This window comes from Delphinus delphis, chromosome 1, assembly GCF_949987515.2.
Source record: "Delphinus delphis chromosome 1, mDelDel1.2, whole genome shotgun sequence".
NCBI classification, from domain to species: domain Eukaryota; kingdom Metazoa; phylum Chordata; class Mammalia; order Artiodactyla; family Delphinidae; genus Delphinus; species Delphinus delphis.
This window is the reverse complement of record NC_082683.1, coordinates 24,376,922-24,399,513: the sequence shown is the minus strand read 5'-3', so window position 1 is coordinate 24,399,513 and position 22,592 is coordinate 24,376,922. Positions and strand designations below refer to the sequence as shown.

Sequence of the window (22,592 nt, the reverse complement as noted above, 5' to 3'; positions counted from 1 at the left end):
GCCTTGGGATGAAACCAAGGACTTAATAATTATCCTAATAATGACAGATGTGGGTAGAGCACTTCACAGTTTAAAAAGCATATTATAGTATAGCAATTGCTTTCACAGTTGTGATCTTCATCCTCCAGTTTCTCTGGGAAGAAGATAGGACATTATCCTCTTTTTGTCAGTGAGAAATTAAGATCCCAATAGGGAAAGTGACTTGTCCAATTAATGATAATTTACTGAGCACTTACTATATGCAAAGTCCTTTACTCACATTACCTCACTGAATCCTCACAACCCCAGGAAGTGTATTCCCATTTTGCAGGTAAGGAAACTGAGGCTCCAAGAAATGACTTTCCCAGGTCCCACAGCTTGTACGTGAGAGCTGGGACTCCATCCCAGGTCTGCCTGACTCCAGAGCCTGGGCTGATAACTCCTGGGCTCTGTTCTCAGTCCCATTCTGGACAGATGTTAATTCCCGATTGTTTTTGTCAACCTTCTGGTCTTTGCCACCTGCCTCCATCCTCATAGCCACTCCTGAAATTCTCCACACCTCCTTAATGAATTCTCCCTGCCTAAGTGCCTGCTCCATTAAGGTGCTTTCTGCCATGAGTTTTTGACTTAATTATGTGGTGTCATTCATTATACTTAATGGGGAGATCTGGTTAATCACCTTTATATTTATCCAAATGTCCCTTTGTCTGCAGCTGGCGTCTCCTGGGAGAACCTGGTTTTTGGTGGGTTTTCTCCATCTGGGTTGTCTTCCCCTCCACGCTGTCTGAAGTGCTTCTCTCTGGAGGGCGCCCTCCTCCCGGGCCTTCACTGCCCGCTCCGGAGCCTGTTGGAGGATTGGCGCTGGGGCTGTGCCAACAGTTTGGACACGGGGACAGGGGCAGAGGTAGAGAGGGCATCTCTAAGAAGGTGGGATTTCTAGGAGAGTGGGACCGCGAGCATGGAGGGGGATTCTGGGCCCTGCCCTCAGCCGTCCAAGGAAGGCTTCTGCGTCTCCACCTGATCTCCCACCTCCAGCCTCCTCCCCAGCCAGAGAGCCCCGTGCTTTGAAGCATCCAGCTTCCATGTCCCTCTGCTCAAACCTTCCCTGGCTCCTGGGGCCAGCGGGATAAAGCTCTAGGTCTGAGGCCCAGCCCAGTGTTCCCACCCTGCCACCCCTCATTTCATCCATCCAGAGCTGTCCCCAGGCCCATAAGTGGTCCATACCCTTCCACATCTGGGGTGACCAGCTTGTCCCAGTTTGCCTGGGACTTTGGGGTTTATCCACTCAAGTGCTGCACCTCGAGAAACTCCACAGCCCCAGGCCAACCAGGACAGTTGGTCACCCCACCCACACCTCAGGGGTTTTGCCCATGCTCATTCATCCCCTAGTAATTTCTTCTTTATTTTGTTTTCTTATAAAAGTATTACTCATCAATGTAACAACCTTACAGAAATATCTCTAGTTGACTCTCAAAGACCCCTTCCAATTCCACTCTCCAGAGTTAACAGTTTGATGATTCTTTTTTTTTTTTTTTTTTTTTTTTTGTGGTACGCGGGCCTCTCACTGTTGCGGCCTCTCCCGTTGCGGAGCACAGGCTCCGGACGCGCAGGCGCAGCGCCCATGGCTCACGGCCCAGCCGCTCCGCGGCATGTGGGATCCTCCCGGACCGGGGCACGAACCCGCGTCCCCTGCATCGGCAGGCGGACTCTCAACCACTGCGCCACCAGGGAAGCCTCTTTTTCTTTCTTCTACACAAAAATAAGTTCATACATCTCAAGTGGCCCTGCAGCCTTTTCACACCACGCAGGTTGGCCCTCTTTCCTCACCGTTGTAATGGCTGTATTGGTTTCATCACAGGGAGGTGCCATAATTTACTGTGTGTCTTTCTGATGGACATCCAGAGTGTTTGCAGTGCTGTTGGGTTTTTTTTTTATAGTCAGTTCCAGGCCAAATTTAAATATCACCTCCTCTGTAAACCCTTCTTTGACCCTCAAGGTGGTCTCAGGTTTCTTTCTTATTACTGTCATTATTTTAATAATAACAGTTAACATTTAAGGAGTGCTTACTATGTCAGGCTCTTGACATACATTATCTCATTTAATTTTCATGACTCCAAGAAGTGTGGCTTGTTGTCCCCATTTTACAGATGGAGACACTGAGGCTCATTTGGAAGATAAACCCAAGCAGTGTGACTCCAGAGCATGCCCTAAACTGCCTCACATGGTTTTCCAAAGGGTGCGCTGGAGTGGGTGGTGCTGGGGGCCAGGGTGAGGCCAGATGCCCTCTGTTCCCCTGCTTCTCAGCTGTGCACCAACCAGGTCAAAGCCCAGAGGTGTTGATGAAAGGCCAAAGCTGGTAGCCTGCAGCTTCTAATACACTTCCAGCCAGGACCCAGAAATTAAGGTTGAGGGAGGGCCTGGTGGGAGGAGCCTCCTGGGGGAAAGCAGGTTCCTGCAGGCTTTTATGGGCCTGTAAGAAGGGCCTGCCCCACAGGCAGGAAGCAGAGCGCTCTGGGAGTGGAGATTGGGGGTTGGAGGAGTGGGGTGAGGCCTGGACTTGGGAATGAATCTAGAAGACCCCTTGATCTTTTTTTTAAAAAAAATATTCATTTATTTATTTGGCTGCGCCAGGTCTTAGTTGCAGCATGCAGGATCTTTTAGTTGCGGCATGCAGGATCTTTTAGTTGCGGCATACAGGATCTAGTTCCCTGACCAGGGATGGAACCTGGGACCCCTGCATTGGGAGCTTGGAGTCTTAACCGCCGGACCACCAGGGAAGTCCCGGTGTTGATCTTCTCAACACTGCTGTGAAGTAGGCACCTTGTGCCCATTCTACAGAGCAGGAGACTGAGTCACAGAGAGTCACTGGCCTGAAGGCCCTTCTCTGCACTGCCCACACCACCTCCCAGTCTGGCGCCTGTGAGTTTGGACCAGATGGTCGATGAGGAGCTAGGCACCCCATGAGATTAGAGGGACCCTTTGATTTTAGACTGACCTTGATATCAGCCTGGGCTGCTAGGCCCAGGAGTTATGCAAATTAATGTAGATATATGCTAATTAGACCACTACCAGACCTGTTGTTCTAATGGAGCTGCCAGCTCAGAGGTATAGTGGGATAGGTCTGCCCAGAAGGGGCCTGAGGAGCCCCCCAGCTGTGGACTGGTCAGTAATCACTGGGGTGAGGGGATGGGGTTGCCATGGAGACAGGCCAAGCCCCAGCCGCTGCCTCCTGACAGGTTCAGGGCTGGCCAGACCAGCCCACTGAGACAGTCCTGGGCCTCTCTAACAGCTCCAGGCATGGTCTCTGAGGGCTAATTACGTGGAAGGTAGTGACCAGCTGCTCCCTGGCTCCCCCAGGCCCAACTGAGGTAGGGGGCTGGGCCATAGTGGGAGGGTGTGAGGACAGACAGATGGCAGTCTGAGGACTTGGGGGCTGGGGAGCTGTCCGAGGAGGAGGGCGCAGCACTGAGCGGAGGAAGGTTACCCTTGAGAGCAGAAGGTGCTATGGAGCAGGGCTGTAGGGGCGAGAGTAGCCTAGTCTCAGAGAACCACTTGGTGGGGAGCAAAGGGCTCTGCCCCAGCAGACCGGCTGCAGACTCAGCTCTTCCGAGTGCCTGTGGGTGAGCCCCTTGGCTTTCCTGAGCCTCAGTTTCCTCATCTATCCGTAGGGGGAAGATTAAGAGATGTGACCCAGGAATTCCCTGGTGGTCCAGTGGTTAGGACTCTGCGCTTCCACTGCCGGGGGCCTGGGCCTGCAAGCCACTCGGCACAGGCCAAAAAAAAAAAGAGAAATGTGACCCGAGTATGAGGGGTAGTATACAGTAGGTACTCAATAAATGACTCTACAATTCTAAGACCCATTGGGAGAGGTTAGTTTTGTTGCTTGGCCGCATCGCACGGCTTGCAGGATCTTAGTTCAACCAGGGATTGAACCCAGGCCCTCGGCAGTGAAAGCACGGAGCCCTAACTACTGGACTGCCAGGGAATTCCCTAGTTTTCTAGTGGGAAAGAGCTTCCTCTCTTCTTGCCCCTTTCCCACTTCCCCTGCTCTGTGGCCTGGGGCAGGTGTTCTGATGACTGCACTGAGGAGGCTACGGGCAGGACTGTCATCCCGTGAGGACAGGAGCTGGGCCCTCTGTATTCACCACTGAGTTCTCAGCACTAAGCCTAGAAAAGACGCTCAAGAACTGTTGGTAGAACGAATGAATGAATTGGTAGAATGAATGAATGAATTGGTTGAATGAATGAATTGGTAGAATGAATGAATGAATTGGTAGAATGAATGAATGAATTGGTAGAATGAATGAATGAACAGGTGTGAAGTACTCAGGACAGTGCCTGGCACTAATAGGTTAATAAACATTAGCTGTTACTTCACTGCCCATGGGAGGCTGGGCTGGGCGGCTCATCAGAGGCCCTTTGATGCAGAGCACGTTCTGCCCCCGCCTCCACTCTGTCCCTTCGTATGCCCGTGACTGTCTCTGGAGAGATGTCTGGTGAGTGGGAAGAGCAGTGGGTGTAGAGACAGAGCTCAGACCTTAGCTCTGCCACATCCTGTCTGAGTGACTTCAGGAGACTCAAGTGACCACACTGAGCCTCCTCATATCAAGGTGGCCGCACAAGGCCTGTGGGGAGAGGGCTGATGGCACCTGGAGGAGGGGTGATGGTGGATCTGTGTGTAGTCAGGGAGAGGCAGGGCTCTGATGACCCAGGCAGAACCTAGAGGCAGGCTGTACCAGGGACTGGCAGAACCACCTTCTGGTGAAGACGGGCCATTAGGCTCTCAGCAGAGGTCACAGGACCCCAAGGCAGTTCCCCTGAAGGCAGGCGGGCTGCAGCAACACCAGGCCTAGATAGCGACTTGGAGCGGCAGAGGCCCCCATTGTACAGATGAGAACACTGAGGCCCAGAGGAGTCTTGCCCTGGATCCCAAGGCACATTCACATCACAGAAGGAGACCTCAGATCCTCTGAGCCGCCCAAGTGCTCTTTCACACAGTCTAACAACGAGTCAACAACATCTTACAACATTTCTCTTAACTTTTTAAAAATTATAGCTTTGTTTTAAAACATCTTAGAAATACCAAAGTTTATGTATTTAAAAGTAAAAGTTTCCCCCTTCCCGCTCCCTAGAGAGAAGTTCTCATAACCGTTTGTTATGTTTCCCAGGCTCTTGATTCTGCATTTACAATCACACACATTTCATGTGTCTTTTTTTTTTGCTTTTGTTTTTTTTACATAAATGGAATCATATTGTTCTGCAGCTTGTTTTGGTTTTTTTTTCACTTAACTCTGATAGCCTTGGCCATTTTCCAGCAGGATGCAGGCTGGGACAGAGAGAGGCAGAAGGGCTGTGGGAGCCCTGGAAAAGAAAGAGAGAGAGAGAGAATGTGTGCGTGTGTTGGGGGTAGAAAGAACTCCCCACAGGTCACTATGCACAGTGGGTGGGAAACCAGGCACAGAAGCCCCCTTCGTCAGCTCCCAGAGGACTGTGGTATCTGTCTTTAGACTAGAACTCTATGGAGCCGAAACCACGCCAGCTTGCTCATTGCTGTATACCTGGGCCTGGCACGTAGTAGGTGCTCAAGAAATATTTGTTCGCTGAATTGAGTCCCTTTTAGGCCCATCTTCCCTGACCCTGCCAGAGACTACCTGGTCTCCATGACTGTACTCCTTTTAATCTCTTGCTGGCTGTTTATTTCAACTCATACTCAAATGGCATGGACGCCAGATGGACCCTGGAGATGGGGACAGAGCTCAGAGAAAGAGAGAAGACCCTCTCCTTAGACGAGTCACTGCCCCTCTCTGCTGTCAGTTTGCTCACCTCTCTAATGAGGGGGTTGGACCAACAGATCTCCAGGGGTCCTTCCAGTTCTGCCATCTGCAGCTTCAGTCCCACTACCTCATTTCACGGATGAGGGGCTGAGTCGAGTTTAATTTTGTCAGCTGCCTCAGAAATCCATTGGGAAAAGGGGGGCTTGAGTTTGGGGATGCAGCAAAGGCTGTAGTCATATCCTGAGCACCAACTGTGTACCAAGTACCGGGATGAGAGCTTTACATGCACTGTCCAAATCCTCAGGACGTTTTCCCAGAAAGGGGAGTAACTTGCCTGAGGTCACACAGTGAGTCAGGGACTGAGCTGGGAATGGAACTCAGGTGTGCCTGACCCCCAATGGCGGGTTCTTCCCACCTCAGCATCTGTGTGAACTAATGTCAGTAAAGGAGACCAGGCGCGACCAAACTATTCTCCAGAAACTTCAGGAGCCCCTTCCTCGTCATTCCCCAGACAGCCTGACTTCTGTATCTAAGTCCCCTGGCGATATGGCTGGAATTTTGGACAGGAAAGTAGTTGACTTGCAGAACTGGCTGGCAAGGGCTTGGACACAAGAGACTTCTGTTGGGTTCTGTGGCCCCAAGCCCAGCCCTCTGCCCGCCCTCTCCCCCAGCCGGCTTCCTGGGGGCCGGGGTGGGCCCATCTGCATTATTCATTTCTCACTCCCTATCCCCAACCCCCCACCTGGTGTTGGGCTCCTGGGGTTGGCGTCTAGACAGACAAGAGCATCCTACTGAGAGCAGAGGCAGCCCTGACTCAGGGCTGAAAGTTCCCATGGCAACTGCATCCCCCTCAGCTGGCAGCTACCCAATAAATAAATAATCGGGGATGGGGGTGGGGAGCTAAGGGCAGGGGGAGGGGCAGCAGGGGAGCCTCGTGGAAGCCTCACTCCGGAAACAGGGGTGGGTTAGGCTTGAAGTAGACTGGGGGCTGGTATTGCAGTTGGCCAGGTGAGAGAAGGTAGAGGGAGGAAGGTGGCCAGATGTGAGAGAGATTCAGAAGAGCAGAGAGCCAGTTGATGACAGACTGGGAACGCAGGTGAGCAGCAGGAAGACCAGGGCCTACAGCTTACCGTTCTTGGTCATGCAGCCGGACACATCATGGGGCCCACATCACTGCAAATGGACTAGGTTTGGATGTATTAAGTTCATGATGAACCATCCAATGGGTACTTGGTTATAAAGGGGCTGGAGGCTGAAGGAACTGAAGCTGGGGGCGGGGGGACATGCATTTGCTGGGACACGTGGAGTGTGAAGAGGGGCTGGGCTGTGGCCCTGAGGTGCTCTGATACTTAGGGGCCTGACTGCGCAGGAGGATAGGCTGCACCGGAATCAGGCCAAGGAGGTGGAGAATGTGTGCTCCAGGCATGGCTCTCGCCGCTGGAAATGCAGCAGTGAACATCCACTCTCATGGAGTTTGCCTTCTAATGCAGGAGGCAGTAAATAAGGAGTGAATAGTATGTTAGTCAGTGATAAGTGCCGTGGAGAAAATAAAGCAAGGGGGGAGGCAGGGAGCTCGGCAGCGGAATGTAATTTTAAATAATGCTGACTCTCCTCACAACCAGATGAAGGAAGTACTATGAATCATACCCATTTTGTTGGTGAGAAAACTGAGGCACAGAGAGGTTAAGTGACTTCCCAGAGTTGTAGAAAAACCAGCGGCTCCAGGATTCTAACCCAGCTCTGCTCCTAACCCCTGGACCAAATTGTAGCAAGTGGGTGGAGGGGTGAGTAGCAGGGAGGGCATGGAGACCTTTAAACAGTTTTGGATGTGAGAGCATTGGACTAGATAAGGCATTAGTTGGAGGGGGAAAAGGGGACTTTCTATTTATTTTTTTTGTTTTTTGCTTGTTTGTTTTTTTGGCGGTACGCGGGCCTCTCACTGCTGTGGCCTCTCCCGTTGCGGAGCACAGGCTCCGGATGCACAGGCTCAGCGGCCATGGCTCACGGGCCCAGCCGCTCCGCGGCATGTGGGATCTTCCCGGACCGGGGCACGAACCCGTGTCCCCTGCATCGGCAGGCGGACTCTCAACCACTGCGCCACCAGGGAAGCCCAATTTACTTTATTTTTTTAAGTAGAAGAGGCTTAAGCATGTTTAGGAGCCAGTGGGAAGGATTCTGGGCAGGGGAAGAGATTGGGTTTACAAGAGAAGAGATCGTGGATGATGTGGGCTGCCGAGTAGGTAGAAGACAGGGTTCAGAATGCAGGAGGAGGCATTGACCTTTAGTGCGGGGAGGGACAGAGCGTCAAGTATAGGGGGTGGGGGGAGACCAGGTCTTTACCAGGGTGGGGGCGAAGGGGACCCAGGAGGGTGAGGACAGCAAGAAGATCTGAAATACTAGGAGTGAGTTCCTCAGAGAAGCCTAGTTGGGTTGTGGGACAGCATCGGGGAGCTTCTTGTAGTCGATTATTCCGGATCTCCAGTGGCCCCAGTCTGCCCCGTGGAGTGACTTTCTCCAGAAGTGCTTGGCTGCTTTGCGAGAACTGAGAAAACTATTAATTGGGTTCATCCAGGTGTGGGCTTTTCCTCCCAGACGTGATGAAAAGGCAGAGGAGTATGACAGTTTGGGTTACAGGCAAAGCTGATGGTGAAGTGAGGGGTCACATGATCCCAGCAGGCTGATGGGCCCGTCATCATCGTGAAGGGTGTTGGGAAGAAGCTGGGGTGTCTGAGAGGGGCTCTCAAATTGGCGGCTTCGGAGGCAGGGCAGTTATGGGTGATGACACATTCCAAGAAGTGGCCATGGACAAGGAAGAATGGAAGCAAAGGTCATGGGAGAGGACTTGAGAGGTTAGGGTGCTGGAGGGGGTGGCCCCCAGATGTCAGAGTCGACCAGGATGATGCAGCGGTCATGGGATCGTTTTCAAGGAAGGGACAAGACCCGGAGGCCAGTGGCTGATGAGTCCAGCAGTGGATGAGGGTGGGATAGCCACTGGGTCGCACAGTTCTGCAGGCAGTTTGGGGACCCCAGAGGATACCAACCCCACCTTTGGGCCTGAGGAGCATGGGATGAGAGAAGAGAAACAGAGTCACTGAGAAGACTACAGGGAAGACAGCGTTCTTGGGTGCAACGTTTAAGGGGTGGGGGGACCCCTTAGGGAAGGCGCCGAGGCCGTAGAGACACTTGCTGGTGTGGAAGGGGTCATGAAAGGGGGCCGGGGGCCAGGGGAGGGCTGGGTCAGAGGAAGCGGCATAGAGCATTGTGGAGATCAAGGGCAGAGAGGACCAATGGGCAGGAAAGTGGGCCTTACTCTGTGGGCATTGACAGATCCAGACAGGGCTGTGAGGCTGGGGGGACTGGATCTCATCTGTCTTTCTGGGACTACAGTCAGGGGACTCATCCCGCTTATCTGGGGTCCTTGTGACCGGGGGATTGGCTGACCCAGAGGCCATAAGGATTACCCCAGGCTCTCTGGGCTGCATTGATGACAAGAGTGATTCGACCAGATTTGTGGTTTAGAAAAAGCATTCGGTAGGTCGGTAGGCAGCCTCCTTCTGCCAGGAGATGAGGCGGGAGGCTACAGCAGTTGCCCACAGAAGCTTCTGTGCTGGCCCACTTAGGAGAGAGGCCCAAGAAGCCAGCCTCACCTAACTTGTAGGCTAACCAGGAAAAAATATCCCTGAAGTCACTTTTTTAAAAAAATAATTAATTAATTAATTTGGCTGCGTTGGGTCTTCATTGCTGTGTGCGGGCTTTCTCTAGTTGTGGCGAGCAGGGGCTACTCTTTGTTGCAGTGCGTGGGCTTCTCATTGCGGTGGCTTGTCTTGTTGGGGAGCACGGGCTCTAGGCTCACGGGCTTCAGTAGTTGTGGCTCGTGGGCTCTAAAGCACAGGCTCAGTAGTTGTGGAGCACGGGCTTAGTTGCTCTGTGGCATGTGGAATCTTCCCGGACCAGGGCTCGAACCTGTGTCCCCTGCGTTGGCCAGGGGATTCTTAACCACTGCACCACCAGGGAAGCCCCCCGAAGTCACTTTTGCCCTCTCAATGCACGTGTACTTGAACTTTTTGCAACGGAGTAGGTTGCTATTGTCTCCACACAGGTCCTCCCATCAAAGTAAAAAAGACACTCTAGGCACTTCCCTGGTGGTCCAGTGGTTAAGACTCTGCACTTCCAGTGCAAGGGGCACAGGTTTGATCCCTGGTTGGGGAAGTAAGATCCCACATGCAGAGCAGTGCGGCCAGAAGGAAGAAGAAAAAAAGAGACACTCCAAGGCCAGTTATGATTTACCACCGCTGCAGCCCTGACATTATTGTTTCTAAGTCATTGCCACCAGATGGGGAAGATATTCCTCCTATTTTTTGTTCTTATCTTTATTTGTTAATTACCTGCATGTCACTGCTGCAGAAGCAGGAGTTCTGGAATATTTACCTTTGTTTTTGAATAAAAGATAACAACTTTAGAATTGGGGTTATTTATAAGACACTGAATCTCAATTAAACTATTTATTTATTTACATCGATTTCTGCACTCACCGTTGGAGGGAGAGGCAGCATCGTTCAGGCCTGGGTTATCCCGCTGATCACAGTGGTTTTTAACTGTCCAATTTTCCATCCGTCTCCCCTCCTAGGCTCTGAGTTCCCAAAGGGCAGGGACTGCAACGTATTCATTTCAGCATATCCGCGCCAGCACCGGGTCTGACACAGACTAAACGTTCTGTGAATAAGTAAATGATGTACCCTGGATGGATGAGGGCATGTCAGATGTCAGATGGAGGAGTAAATGGATGTGGATGGCGTTTTGATGAATGAATGGGCAGTTGTTGGATGGGAGGCTGGAGGGAGGCTGGAAGGATGGCTCAGAGTGACAAGAACAGCCAGTGTTCCATATTCAGTGGAAAGAGAGATCCCTTTGGGCCAGTCAGGAGGTCTTCCTAGGAACGGAGAAAATTGTGCTATGTTTTGAAAACCAAGGAGGACTTGGATATAAGGAAAGGGAAATGATGGTGGATCCTCAACTGTTATTTCAGCTGCTTGGGGGCAGGAACTGGCTGGGAATAAAGAATTGAGCCAGATCCTAGCAGCCTTCAAAGCCCAACTAAGAAGCTTTGACTGTTAGGTCTCCTACTAATTAACCACCGTATATTAAGTCTAATTATTAGTTTATGTGATGTCTCCATATCCTCACAACAACTTCTCAGGGGAGGGATTATCTTCCTCATTTATAGTTAAAGAAATAGGCTCAGAGAGGGAAAGTAATTTGCCCTAAGTCACACAGCAGAACTGCAGTTTGAACTTGAGTTTTAGTGACTCCAGTGCTGCTCACTTTATCAATGAGGTCCCTGAGAACACAGGAGTTTTGAGCTAGGGCCAGAGTGGGGGTAGGGGTGATGTCAGGTTTAGGTAGTTGTATCCAGGCAGGGTGTCTCCCCAACTACACTACGAGCCTGGGCAACTCTGTCTCACCCTCCTTGCCAGGACCCTGTGCCAGCTGAACCGAGAGCATCCAGCTGGACCGCAAACCACCAGGACTCCCTAAGGCCTAACAGAGTCAGGGTAGGAAGAAGAGAAGTGGGGCAGGAGCTGTGGGGAGGGGAAGCAGCCTGGGGAGTTTCTCCCCCAAGGTTGGCAGGCCACTGGATTCAAAACCAGAAGGGCCCTTAGAGGTCATTTAGTCTGGCAGCCTCTATGTAAGAGGATCTGAAGACCCACAGAGAAGGCAGCCTGCCCAAGTAAGCCGGGAACCAGTGTCAGGCTCTCAACCAGAAACCACATGTCTTAACTCCCGAGCCAGTGCCAACTGGGAAAGGTGGTGTGTTGGTGCCAAGGTGGGACAGGAGGCAGACAAAGGCAGAATGGCTGTCTGGCTCTGCCACCAACCTGCTGTGTGACCTTGGGCAAGTCACTTCCCCTCTCTGAGCCTCATGGTTTCTTTCTTCTGAGTTAATGATCTCAGCAGTGCCTTTCTGCCAAGAAGTATCCAGTGAGAGATGAACTTGGAAGGCTCTTTACAATCTGCAGAGCTCTGGGAGGGGAGTCACCAGCAAGAGGCAGGCTGGTGCCAGGTGGGTGGGTGCCAGGGTTGGGCCTGCAGCTTCCTGGGTCTCTGCCCAAGCTTTGCCATCTGTGTGGTACCATCAGCTCCATCTCCTCTTGCCTCCCTGCCAGGAAAAAGGCTTCTGGGATCTTCTTACTTTATCAGGATCTTCTTTCTTCCTCCCTAGGCAGACCCTCTTCTCTCTCCTTCTATGTAGTCAGGACTCTTGGGTGCAAGTGACAGAATCAGAAGTACAAGGAGGGAGAATTTGTTTAGGCATGGCTAGATCCTCAGACCTAAAACGATGTCTCCCAGACACTCCCCTTGTTTGTTCACTCTTCCTTCCTCACTCTCTTTCCTTTAGCTTTGGCTTCCTCCTCAAGCTGGCTGTCCCCCAAGTGGTGGCAAAGACAGCCACCAACAGCTCTCAGCTGACACTATGCCCATCCAGGTATCTTGGCAGGTGGCGTCTCTGTCCTGATGCCCCAGCAAGTATCCAGGATAACTCTCAGGGTGCAGGCTGAGTGCCCATCCCTGGACAGATCACTGTGTGTTGCCTATTTGCTTAGACTTGGGTCACTAGCCCATTGCAGAAATTAGAAGTGGGGGGACTTCCCTGGTGGCGCAGTGGTTAGGAATCCGCCTGCCAATGCAGGGGACATGGGTTCAAGCCCTGGTCCAGGAAGATCCTACATGCCGTGGAGCAACTAAGCCCGTGCGCCACAACTACCGAGCCTGCGCTCTAGAGCCCATGAGCCACAACAACTGAGCCCGCATACCACAACTACTGAAGCTCACGTGCCTAGAGCCTGTGCTCTGCAACAAGCGAAACCACTGCAATGAGAAGCCCGCGTACCGCAACAAAGGGTAGCCCCCACTCGCCGCAACTAGAGAAAGCCTGCACACAGGAACGAAGACCCAACACAGCCAAAAATAAATAAATAAAATAAATAAATTTATTAAAAAAAAAAAGAAATTAGAAGTGGGCTCAGCCCCACCCAAGCCACATGGACTGAGGGTCTGGGAGGCAGTTTCCAAAACAAAGAGATAAGTTCTGTCAACAGAAGAAGGAATATGGGACAGTCAGTAACAACTGGTATCCTTGGTACCTTTGTTCCTAAATGTATCAGCTGAAAGGTTGAACCAGGGGCTTCTGGAAAGGGAGTGTTGACTGAGTCCTATATCAGTTACCTTTTGCTGCATAACAAATCCCTCCAAAATGCAGTGGTTTAAAACAGCCATTTTAGGGAATTCCCCGGTGGTCCAGTGGTTAGGACTCAGCACTTTCACTGCCATGGGCCTGGGTTCGATCCCTGGTTAGGGAACTAAGATCGTGAAAGCCACGTGGCACAGCCAAAAATTGAAGAAAAATAATAATAAAAAAATAAAACAACCATTTTATTTAGCTCACGATTCTGTGGGTCAGCTGGGAGATTTTTTGGTCTGGCGACCTGTCTTTGGTCAGTTGGTGGGTTGGCTAGCATCTGAATGATCTAGGATGGCCTCACTCGTGTGTGTTGATGGTTGACTGTCTGTCAGCTGGGGTGCCTTGGTTCTTTTCTCTGTGGCTTCTCTTCCTCCAGCAGGTCGGCTTGAGCTCTTTCACAAGGTGTTCTCTGTGTTACGAGTATAACAAGTGGGCAAGCTCCAATGCACCGGCGTTTTTCAAGCCTTCACTTGCTTCCTCTTTGCTAAAGTCCCCTTGAACAAAGCAAGTCACGTGACCAAGCACAAAATTAGTGTGGGAGGGCACTGCTAAAGAGCACGGAAGCAGGAAGAGAAAGAATTTGAGGCCAATTGTGCAACCCACTACAGCTCCCTCAGGGACAGGGAGTGAAAAAAATCCCTTTTCTCTGTAGCCCATGGATCCCGTGGGCCAGGGCAACCTCCAGATAGGGGTCCTTGGAAGAATGTGACCGAGCCCCCAGGCTTCCCCGGGGTCTCCAGGGCCCTGGCTCAGCCCTAGGCCAGAGCTAGGGGGAGGCAGTCTGGATCCTGACCACGGGCAGAGACCCGCCCCCCAGGGAAAGTATAGATGCCAATGGGGAGGCTTCTTGGCAGGGAGGAAGGCATTCTGAACCCCAGCTCCCATCTCCCTTTAGCCCACCCCTAAGTGATGAACAGGGCTCTGTCCCGCTCATCCTCACAGACCTGTCCTCACTTCCCAGCATCCCTTTGGAACTGCGGGGCTGGGATGGCTCTGAGACTTGTGTATAATCAGGTCATGGTTCCTCATCACCATGGTAACTGGTGTCACCTGCTCCACAGGGTTGAAAAGGAGTACCTGTCCTCCTTTTTTAGGTGGTGACTGTGGCCTCAGCCTGCTCTTTCCCACAGGTGGCTGCGTTGGAGCGGCAGATCTTTGACTTCCTGGGCTACCAGTGGGCTCCTATCCTAGCCAACTTCCTGCACATCATGGCAGTTATCCTGGGCATCTTTGGTACCGTGCAGTACCGCTCCCGGTACCTCATTCTGGTATGGCTCACTTGGCCTCTCCACAAGCCAACCCCCTCTTCTCATCCCCATCCGTTCCCACCTTGTTCTCCAGCCAAAGCTGCCCTCCACCCTGGGCACCTAGACCCCTGCCACTGGCTGGGCTCCAGCCCAGCTGGTGATGTGGATGTTCAAATCCCAATGCTTCTTTGCTCAGTGGAGACAAAATTAGTATTTTTCCTAAAGAATTTTCTACAGAAAATTCCAAATATTCGCAAGGTATATCATTTAGTGAGTGCCTACCATATTCCAGGCACGTGCTAAGAGTTTCACCTGCTTTACTTATCTTTATGACAGCCCTGCGAAGTATATCTTATCTCCATTTTCCAGATGAGGAAATGAGGCTCAGAAAGGTGACAAGGCTTCCTAAAGTCACACAGCTAATAAGTGGCAGGGTTAGAGCATCCTGTCCAGAGCGAAGGCTCCTGCCGCATCACCACGCTGCCCAGTAAGCCCGTGCGAGGGCTGGACTTCATCTTGTTTGGTTTCTCAAGTTGCTTCAGGAAGGCTTGGCTTCTGTCCCTTGATGTTCATCAAAAATGTGGTCTAGTGTGGCTAGTGTGGCCTTGAGGCCAGTGCCTCCTGTGCCCCAATCCCAGGAATGCATTATGTCCCTGGCTCCCTCCTCCTACTTCCTCTTTCCAAGCTCTGGTCCTTGATTATCAAACTCCTGTTTTCAACTAGTCTCATCCTTGTCCCTTGCTCTTCCTCAGTGACTCATTTATACACCTCTCTTGAGGGAAAAGGCTTTCTGATAGATTTATGACAGAAATGCTTGACACCCAAAGTAACAATGCCATGTAATGTCATGCCCCCCCCAGAGCCCACTCGCGCTCATTCTAGGGCTTCTCCACACCTCCCACAGGCTCAGTTCCAGAAGCCAGGTGAACAGGGCCCTTCCAAAGCTCTCCCTCACCTGAGATAAGAGGACCCTTCTCTCCAGTTCTCAGGAAAGCCCCCGGCACCACTGTAAACGGCACTGTCTGCCAGACGGCTGCCACTGGCTTAGGCATGGGATTTGGGTGGAAATATCCAGCTCCTCTCTAGTTCTTTGCCGTGGGTAGGATGCCATCTGGTGTCTGTGGTTCTCTGCAGAGTGGATAGGATTAGCTACCAGAGGACTTAGGTTTGCATGCCAGCTCTACCTCTTCCTAGCTGTGTGATCTTGGAAAATGTCAACCTCTCTGAGCCTTAACTTAGTTATCTTTAAAGAGAAAGACAGCGCCTTCCCTGCAGGGCTCTGGTAAGGACTGGATGGTTGTAAAATGATGTGTAAACTATATTGCTTTCTGAGTGAGGCACTGTCATAGTTTCCCCTACAAAGGTCTCCTCCGTCCATTGACCCGCCCCATCCCCACTCCTCCAGGCCCCACCCTGATCCCACCTCTGCTTTCCCCAGTATGCAGCCTGGCTGGTGCTTTGGGTTGGCTGGAATGCGTTTATCATCTGCTTCTACTTGGAGGTCGGACAGCTGTCCCAGGTAAGCCTCAGGCCTGGCAGTGCCAGAGAGCAGAGACTGACCGTTCCCATCCCCTGCCCCGAGGGCTCCTGTGGTGTGGGTCTCAGGGGCAGCATCTCTTGAAGAGACCGCCCTCTACACATTCGAGTAATCTGTGCTCCCTGTCCCCTATCCCTACGTTTTCATTTCTGGCATCCTCTGTACTTCTTAAAAACAAGTGATGGGGAATTCCCTCGCGGTCCCGAGGGTGGCTTACCCTCTCTGAGCTTCAATTTCGTCATCTAGTAAGTATAGTGAATAGAAACCCCAATTTCATGTGGTTGCTGAGGGGATGAAAGGAGATCGAACGTCTCAGTGCTTGGCACCAAGTCAGCATGCAGTGAATATTTGTTAATAGACTGCCTGAGTGCATGGACTGAGGAAAACAGATGCGCACGTGGGTAAGAACTTCTGATGTAGGCCAGCCCCTTCTCCATTTCAAACGGGGAGACCAAGGTCTAAAGAGGTTTGCCCAGGGTCACGCACAGGGAGCAGTGGAGAGGCTGAATGGGCTGTGAAGGGGTCTGTATTAGAATTTCACCAACAGCTGGATAATTGGACCCCGTCACCATTAATGTCCCTTCCAGCCCTGAAATTCTGAGACTCCTGTGGGTTTGAAGCAGCCCCTTCCATCTCTGATAGAGGAGTGAGGCCTGCATGGTCATCAAGCGCCACCTACTGGCCAAATGTAGACTTGCAGATACAGACTTCCATACTTTTCGCAAATCAAGCCAGGAAGGGAAGCTGTTACAACAACCCAGGTGTGAAGCAGACCTTATATAAAGTCTTCTGGAGGGAATTCCCTGGGGGTCCAGTGGTTAGGACTCGGCACTTTCACTGCCGGGGCCCGGGTTCGATCCCTGGTCAGGGAACTAGGATCCCACAAGAAGTGCGGTGCTGCCAAAAAAAAAAGAAGTCTCCTGGAGCCTGGGGAGGATTTCCGCCCCACCCCCACCACCTCCGGCCCAAGCTCAGTATCCTAGGCCCCTCTGCCCCTAGGACCGGGACTTCATCATGACCTTCAACACATCCCTGCACCGCTCCTGGTGGATGGAGAACGGGCCAGGCTGCCTGGTGACACCTGTCCTGAACTCCCGCCTGGCCCTGGAGGACCACCATGTCATCTCGGTCACCGGCTGCCTGCTTGACTATCCCTACATTGAAGCACTCAGCAGTGCCCTGCAGATCTTCCTGGCTGTGAGTTCCTGTCCCCCTGCCTGTCTCAGCCCTGCCCTAGGCACTTTACACACACAGTTCCATGATCCTCTTTCCTCTTAACAAGCCAGTAAGGTATTGCCCAGGTCCAACTGGGGAAACTGAGGCTCAAAGAGGTAAAATAATTACTTGTCCAAAATCATACTCCCAGAACGGAGAATAGAACCAGGCATATTAAGTTTAAGGCGCAGTCATTTGACTTGGAGTTGTTATGGGTTTGCCTTCCTCTTAGCACACATGGACCCCCCAGCGGGGGTGGGCAGGGCCAGGCAGGGGGTGAAGGAAGAGCTTCCCTCTCCTCCCTCCCTCCCTCCCTGACGCGCTGTGTCCTCCCCCAGCTGTTCGGCTTCGTGTTCGCCTGCTACGTGAGCAAAGTATTCCTGGAGGAGGAGGACAGCTGTGAGTGCGGAGCCCCTAGGGAACTGGGGAAACCTGGCCGCGTGCCACCCCACGCAGTCAGCACCCTGGACAGGGGCCAGAGCAGGAGGGAGCCCTGGGTTATTTAAGGCAGCGGTCCCCAACCTTTCTGGCACCAGGGACCGGTTTCATGGAAGACAATTTTTTCCGTGGACGGGGGGTGGGGGGGTGCTTTCAGGATGATTCAAGTGCATTGATTTATTATGGCCTCTGTGCAGTCAAACCTCTCTGCTAATGATAATCTGTACTTGCAGCCGCTCCCCAGCACTAGCATCACGGCCTCAGCTCCACCTCAGATCATCAGGCATTAGATTCTCATAAGAAGCGTGCAACCTAGATCCCTCACATGCGCAGTTCACAGCAGGGCTCACGCTCCTATGAGAATCTAATGCCGCCGCTGATCTGACAGGAGGCGGAGCTCAGGCGGTAATGCGAGCGATGGGGAGCGGCTGTAAATACAGGTGAAGCTTCGCTTGCTTGCCTGCCGCTCACCTGCTGTGTGGCCCGGTTCCTAACACCAGTACCGGTCTGTGGCCTGGGGGTTGGGGATCCCTGATTTAAGGGGCCCCTCTGGGGGCTGGGGAAGAAGGGGCAGCAGGGTGAGTGGGGATCTGCATAGCCAGCCCATTCTGGGCTGAGGCCCAGACGCCCAGGTGCCCGATCCAAGGCTCCAGCACTGCCCCGCTACCTGCCCCTCTTAGGCCCCTTCCTGTCGCTCTGAGGGGCTCCACAGCCCCACTCCTGTCAAGCACCAACCATTCCCAGTTCGTCCCACTCCCACGCCCAACAGGCCTTGCCTCTCCGCACCCTTCTCCCTTAAAGGTCCACCCTCCCCATCCACCCCCCAGCTCTCTATCCTCTTGGGCCTTGGCCCGTCCATCAGGACACTGGAACAAAGCCCAACTCCTAAGGCCCTGTACAGGGTCTGGCCTCAGATCCCTCCCTTTCAGGACCCAGCCTCCCATAACTTGCCCCCTTCACAGGCCCGTCTCTAACCACGTGCCGTCTGCCCTTCCGCAGTTGATTTCATCGGCGGTTTTGACTCCTATGGATACCAGGCGCCGCAGAAGACGTCGCATTTACAACTGCAGCCTCTGTACACGTGGGTCACGGCGCGGAGCAGGGTGGGGTGGAGGGACCCCGGCTCGGGCGTTAGTGTAGGAGAAAGAAGGGGAGGGAGGAGCGGAGAGGGCAGCCGGGTCTCGCCGCCTCCCTACTTAGGGGTCCACTTCCCTAACCTGCCTTTGTTTCCTGCAGGGCGGGGTAGTAGCTTGTGCCCCACGACCACCCCCGCGGCTAGACAGACCGCCGCAGCCGCGAGCTCTGGCCAAGATGGCAGGCGTGCTCCCTGGCGGCTCGCTGACCGGACTGCAGCCTGGGTCGGCTTGACATGGGTCCGAAGCAGACATGGACTTGGCGCTTAGCCGCCTGGACTTAAGGGGTGGGGCGGGGGTGGGGCGGGGGAGGGGGTTCGCGGGGTTTGTATTTTTTTATCTCCACCTTGGCGTGTGCCGGAGCCTCCCGCCCTTCTCCAGCCTCTCCCTTTCACCCTTCTTCACCCAGCATCCTGTTCCCTGTCCAGAGAGAAAGGACAGGACAGACAGACTCACCCCCATCTCACCACATTCATTCACCAGCCCTGGGGAAAGTTACCCTGAACTAGAAGCAGGAGTTCTGGGTTCTAATCACAGCTCCATCACTAACTCTCTATGTGACATCTGGCAAAGCCCTTACCCTCTCTGGGCCTCAGTTTCCGACCTCAAATAATTAAAATATTCCCTTCGTAAATGGAGCTCTTTCTAGCCTTTTCACTTGACTCTCAATTCCCTGGACTATACTGGGATTTTACATAATCCCCATTTTGCAGATACGGAAACTGAGGCCCAGAGATGTAAAGCAATTTGCTTGAGGCCACACAGCTGGGCTTTTGGTGGCGGCAGGCCTTGAATATGATCTGTAGTTTCAGACTCCAAAACCCATTTCCGAGCCCCCTTCCAGCTTGGCCACTCTAGAACCCATGTGATATACACCACACTCACATACCACCACCACCACTTGCTAACTCCTCTCTTAAAGCAATATATTCGTTCTCTTGTTGGGAACAGGATGGACGGATCCCAGAGCCCTGAATTCAGCCTGACCCACAGGGAAGCCTTCTTAGACTCGGCCTCTGTCCACCCTTGGCAAAGCTTTCAAGCTCTCTCTAGCAAAGGGGGGACACGACTCAGTCGCCCCACCCCCTTCCACGTCCCTGAGCCTGCTGCACCCATGATCCCCCACCCCTTCAGCAACTCTGCCAACCCCTGGTGGCTCCATCCACCTCACCAGCTGGAAGACCTGTGGTTTCGGAGTGGAAAAGGGCTCATCTGTGCTGCCCGGTGAACAGTGTTCAAAGATCACCAGTGTTGATGATCACGCCGGTGTCCAGAAGCAACCTCTAACAAATCCAGAAGTTGTTCTGAAGAGGCAGAATGGGGGTGGGGGTCATAGTGGGGGGTCTGGAGGGCCAGCACCCTTCCTTAAGAGCAAGTAGAGATGAGGGCCCATTCTCCTCGCCTCCCTCCACAGACCGCTCTGAGGACCCTGCATCCTGTGCGCTGACTGGTGAATCTCAGGGCAGGAGGATCAGGCCTCAGCTTCCAGTTTGTGAAGTAGGAGTGGTCCTGGCTTAGGAAGGAGGGTGGGAGGCACGGGGGAACCAGATGGAAATACAGACGGTTGCACACCTGAGCCCATCCATGGGGATCATTCCTTGCTCTCCACCCTCTGATCTAGCATTCCCTCCCATCTAAGGCCAAAATATCCTGAACTTGGACCCCACCCTACCATCCCATCTGCAGGTCTGTGCCAAAGAGCCTAACCCAGGAGTCCCTCTGGTCACTACAGGGCCCAAGGTCCCAAATGGTGAGCCTGGTTAGCTATGGGTACAGCTCAGGAGGGCAACAGTTCCCTTCAGGCCTGGCTGCTGCTCTGCTCCTGGACCAAGTCCTGCCTCCAGCCCTCTCTTCTCAGAGCCACCCCCAGCCAGCTGTCATCTCACCCCCAAGCCCCTTTCTATTCAACGACTTGAGCCACTGGTGCTTTGAAGCCTTTTGTTTTTGTAAGATGGTTTTTTCAAGGAGACTGTTTTCTTCTCACTGGGACCTTGCAAGGCAGGGAGTGTTGCCCTGGTTTCTGTGCAGGTGGGTTGATTAAAGATGGTGTTTTCCAACTTCCCTGGTGGTGCAGTGGTTAAGAATCCGCCTGCCAACGCAGGGGACATGGGTTCGAGCCCTGGTCCGGGAAGATCCCACATGCCACGGAGCAACTAAGCCCGTGTGCCACAACTACTGAGCCTGCACTCTAGAGCCCGTGAACCACAACTACGGAGCCCACGTGCCACAACTACTGCAGCCCTCGTGCCTAGAGCCTGTGCTCTGCAACAAAGAGAAGCCACCACAATGAGAAGCCCATGCACCGCAACAAAGAGTAGCCCTCGCTGCAACTAGAGAAAGCCCGTGCGCAGCAACAAAGACCCAACACAGCCAAAAAATAAATAAATTAAAAAAAAAAAAAAGATGGTGTTTTCTTCTCTATCTTTCTGTCCTCCTGCCCTGTGAGTCGGCAGGGTCTTCTAAGGGAGAAGTCTTTGCATGGAGGGTGGGCAGAGGTTGGGAATCTGTCATTGTCATTATCAGACATTGCTGGGGCACTGGCCTGTCCCTCTGGCTGGCTGTGTAGCTTTGGGCAAGTCACACTCCCTCTCTTTCCTCATCCATAAAATGCAGAGAAGGGATTAAATCAGTGGGTTCCCAAAACTGGCTTTGCAATCCCTTGGAGAGCTTTCATTTTTCCGATTAAGTGCATTTTAAGGTTATGCTTTCAAATATCCTTTGCATCCTAGCTCTATCCTCTTCCTAAAAATTCAGTTCCTGACTTGGAATAAGCTGGCAGACAGTACTTTAGACACAGATTCCTGCATCCCAACTGGGACATCCTGGCTCCTTTTCTGACTGTACAAGAAGAATCAGTATTTTGAATTTTAAAATTTTAATTTTGTGTGTGAATAGGTAATAAGTATATGTGGTACAGGATTCAGAAAGTTCCAGGGGGCTAGGTACTCTTATTTATTTTTCATATCTTTCCGAAGATAGTCAAAAATTTTTTAATTATATAAAAAAAATTTTCACACAAATGGAAACATATTTTACTCACTCTTCAACTCCCTGCTTCTTTCACCTAACTCTGAATCTTGGAAATCTTCTCCCAATAACACATGTGGCGCTACCTCCCATTCTTCCACAATGATTTGGTAGAATTGGGATTTTTTAAGATCCCCAGGTGACCTTGATGCAGTTAGGGGCCAAGAGCCAGAGGTTCTACATAAGGATGCCCAGGTCCACTCTTCAAACCTCTGTGGACCATTCCTGGTCGTGGAGTCAGAGGGAAATAAGGAGTTTATGGTCTAGTGGGGAGCCCAGGGGGTGAGCAGGCAGAAGGTGACGCTGATAGCAGGTGGTCGATGCTGAGGACAGTTTAGCGTGAAAGGTGGTTGTTAGTAGGAGCCCGGGAGAGAGGTGATCTGAACATCCTGGATGGACCGACAGCATGAGCAGAGGTGTGGAGGGAGGAAAACCCGTAGTGTCTGGGGTAAAAATGGCCAGAGACGAACTAGCTGGAGGGAGCCTCAGTGGGGAATGTATGCGTTTTCTATCGCTGTCATAAGTTATCACAACTTTAGTCTCTTAAAGCAGTATACATTTGTTATCTTACAGTTCAGTAGAAGTCCAACATGGGTCTCACTGGGGTAAAATCAAGATGTCTGGAGGGTTGCATTTCTTTCTGGAGTCTCTAGGGGAGAATCCGTGTCCTTTTCTAGCTTCTAGAGGCTATGTGCATTTCTTGGCTCGTGGCCCCTTTCCTCCATCTTCAAAGTCAGCAACATCACAGCCCTCTGACCTTTTGGATTTTTCCCTGGCCGTGCAGCATGTGGGATCCTAGTTCCCTGACCAGGGATCGAACCCGCGCCCCCTTGCAGTGGAAGCGTGGAGTCTTAACCATTGGACCACTAGGGAACTCCCAATCTCTGACCCTTTTTCCATCACATCTCTCTAACCACAGCCAGGAAAGGTTCTCCACTTACAAGGATTCGTGTCATTGGATTGGGCCCACTCGAATAATCCAGGATAATTTCTTCCTCTCAA

At 52.3% G+C, this 22,592-nt stretch overlaps 1 protein-coding gene across 1 annotated transcript in view; it reads left to right on the top strand.

Annotated features, from left to right (window-relative positions):
• The window catches only part of NKAIN1 (sodium/potassium transporting ATPase interacting 1), a 42,043-nt gene extending 23,274 nt beyond the window's left edge, over positions 1–18,769 (top strand). The window contains exons 2-7 of the mRNA XM_060003339.1: positions 14,124–14,261; positions 15,679–15,759; positions 16,777–16,974; positions 17,331–17,391; positions 18,430–18,511; positions 18,667–18,769. Of these exons, the coding sequence (XP_059859322.1) occupies positions 14,124–14,261; positions 15,679–15,759; positions 16,777–16,974; positions 17,331–17,391; positions 18,430–18,511; positions 18,667–18,676 (570 nt within the window). The 3' untranslated portion in view covers positions 18,677–18,769. The remainder of the gene's footprint in view (positions 1–14,123; positions 14,262–15,678; positions 15,760–16,776; positions 16,975–17,330; positions 17,392–18,429; positions 18,512–18,666) is intronic.
• Positions 18,770–22,592: the final 3,823 nt, after the last annotated feature.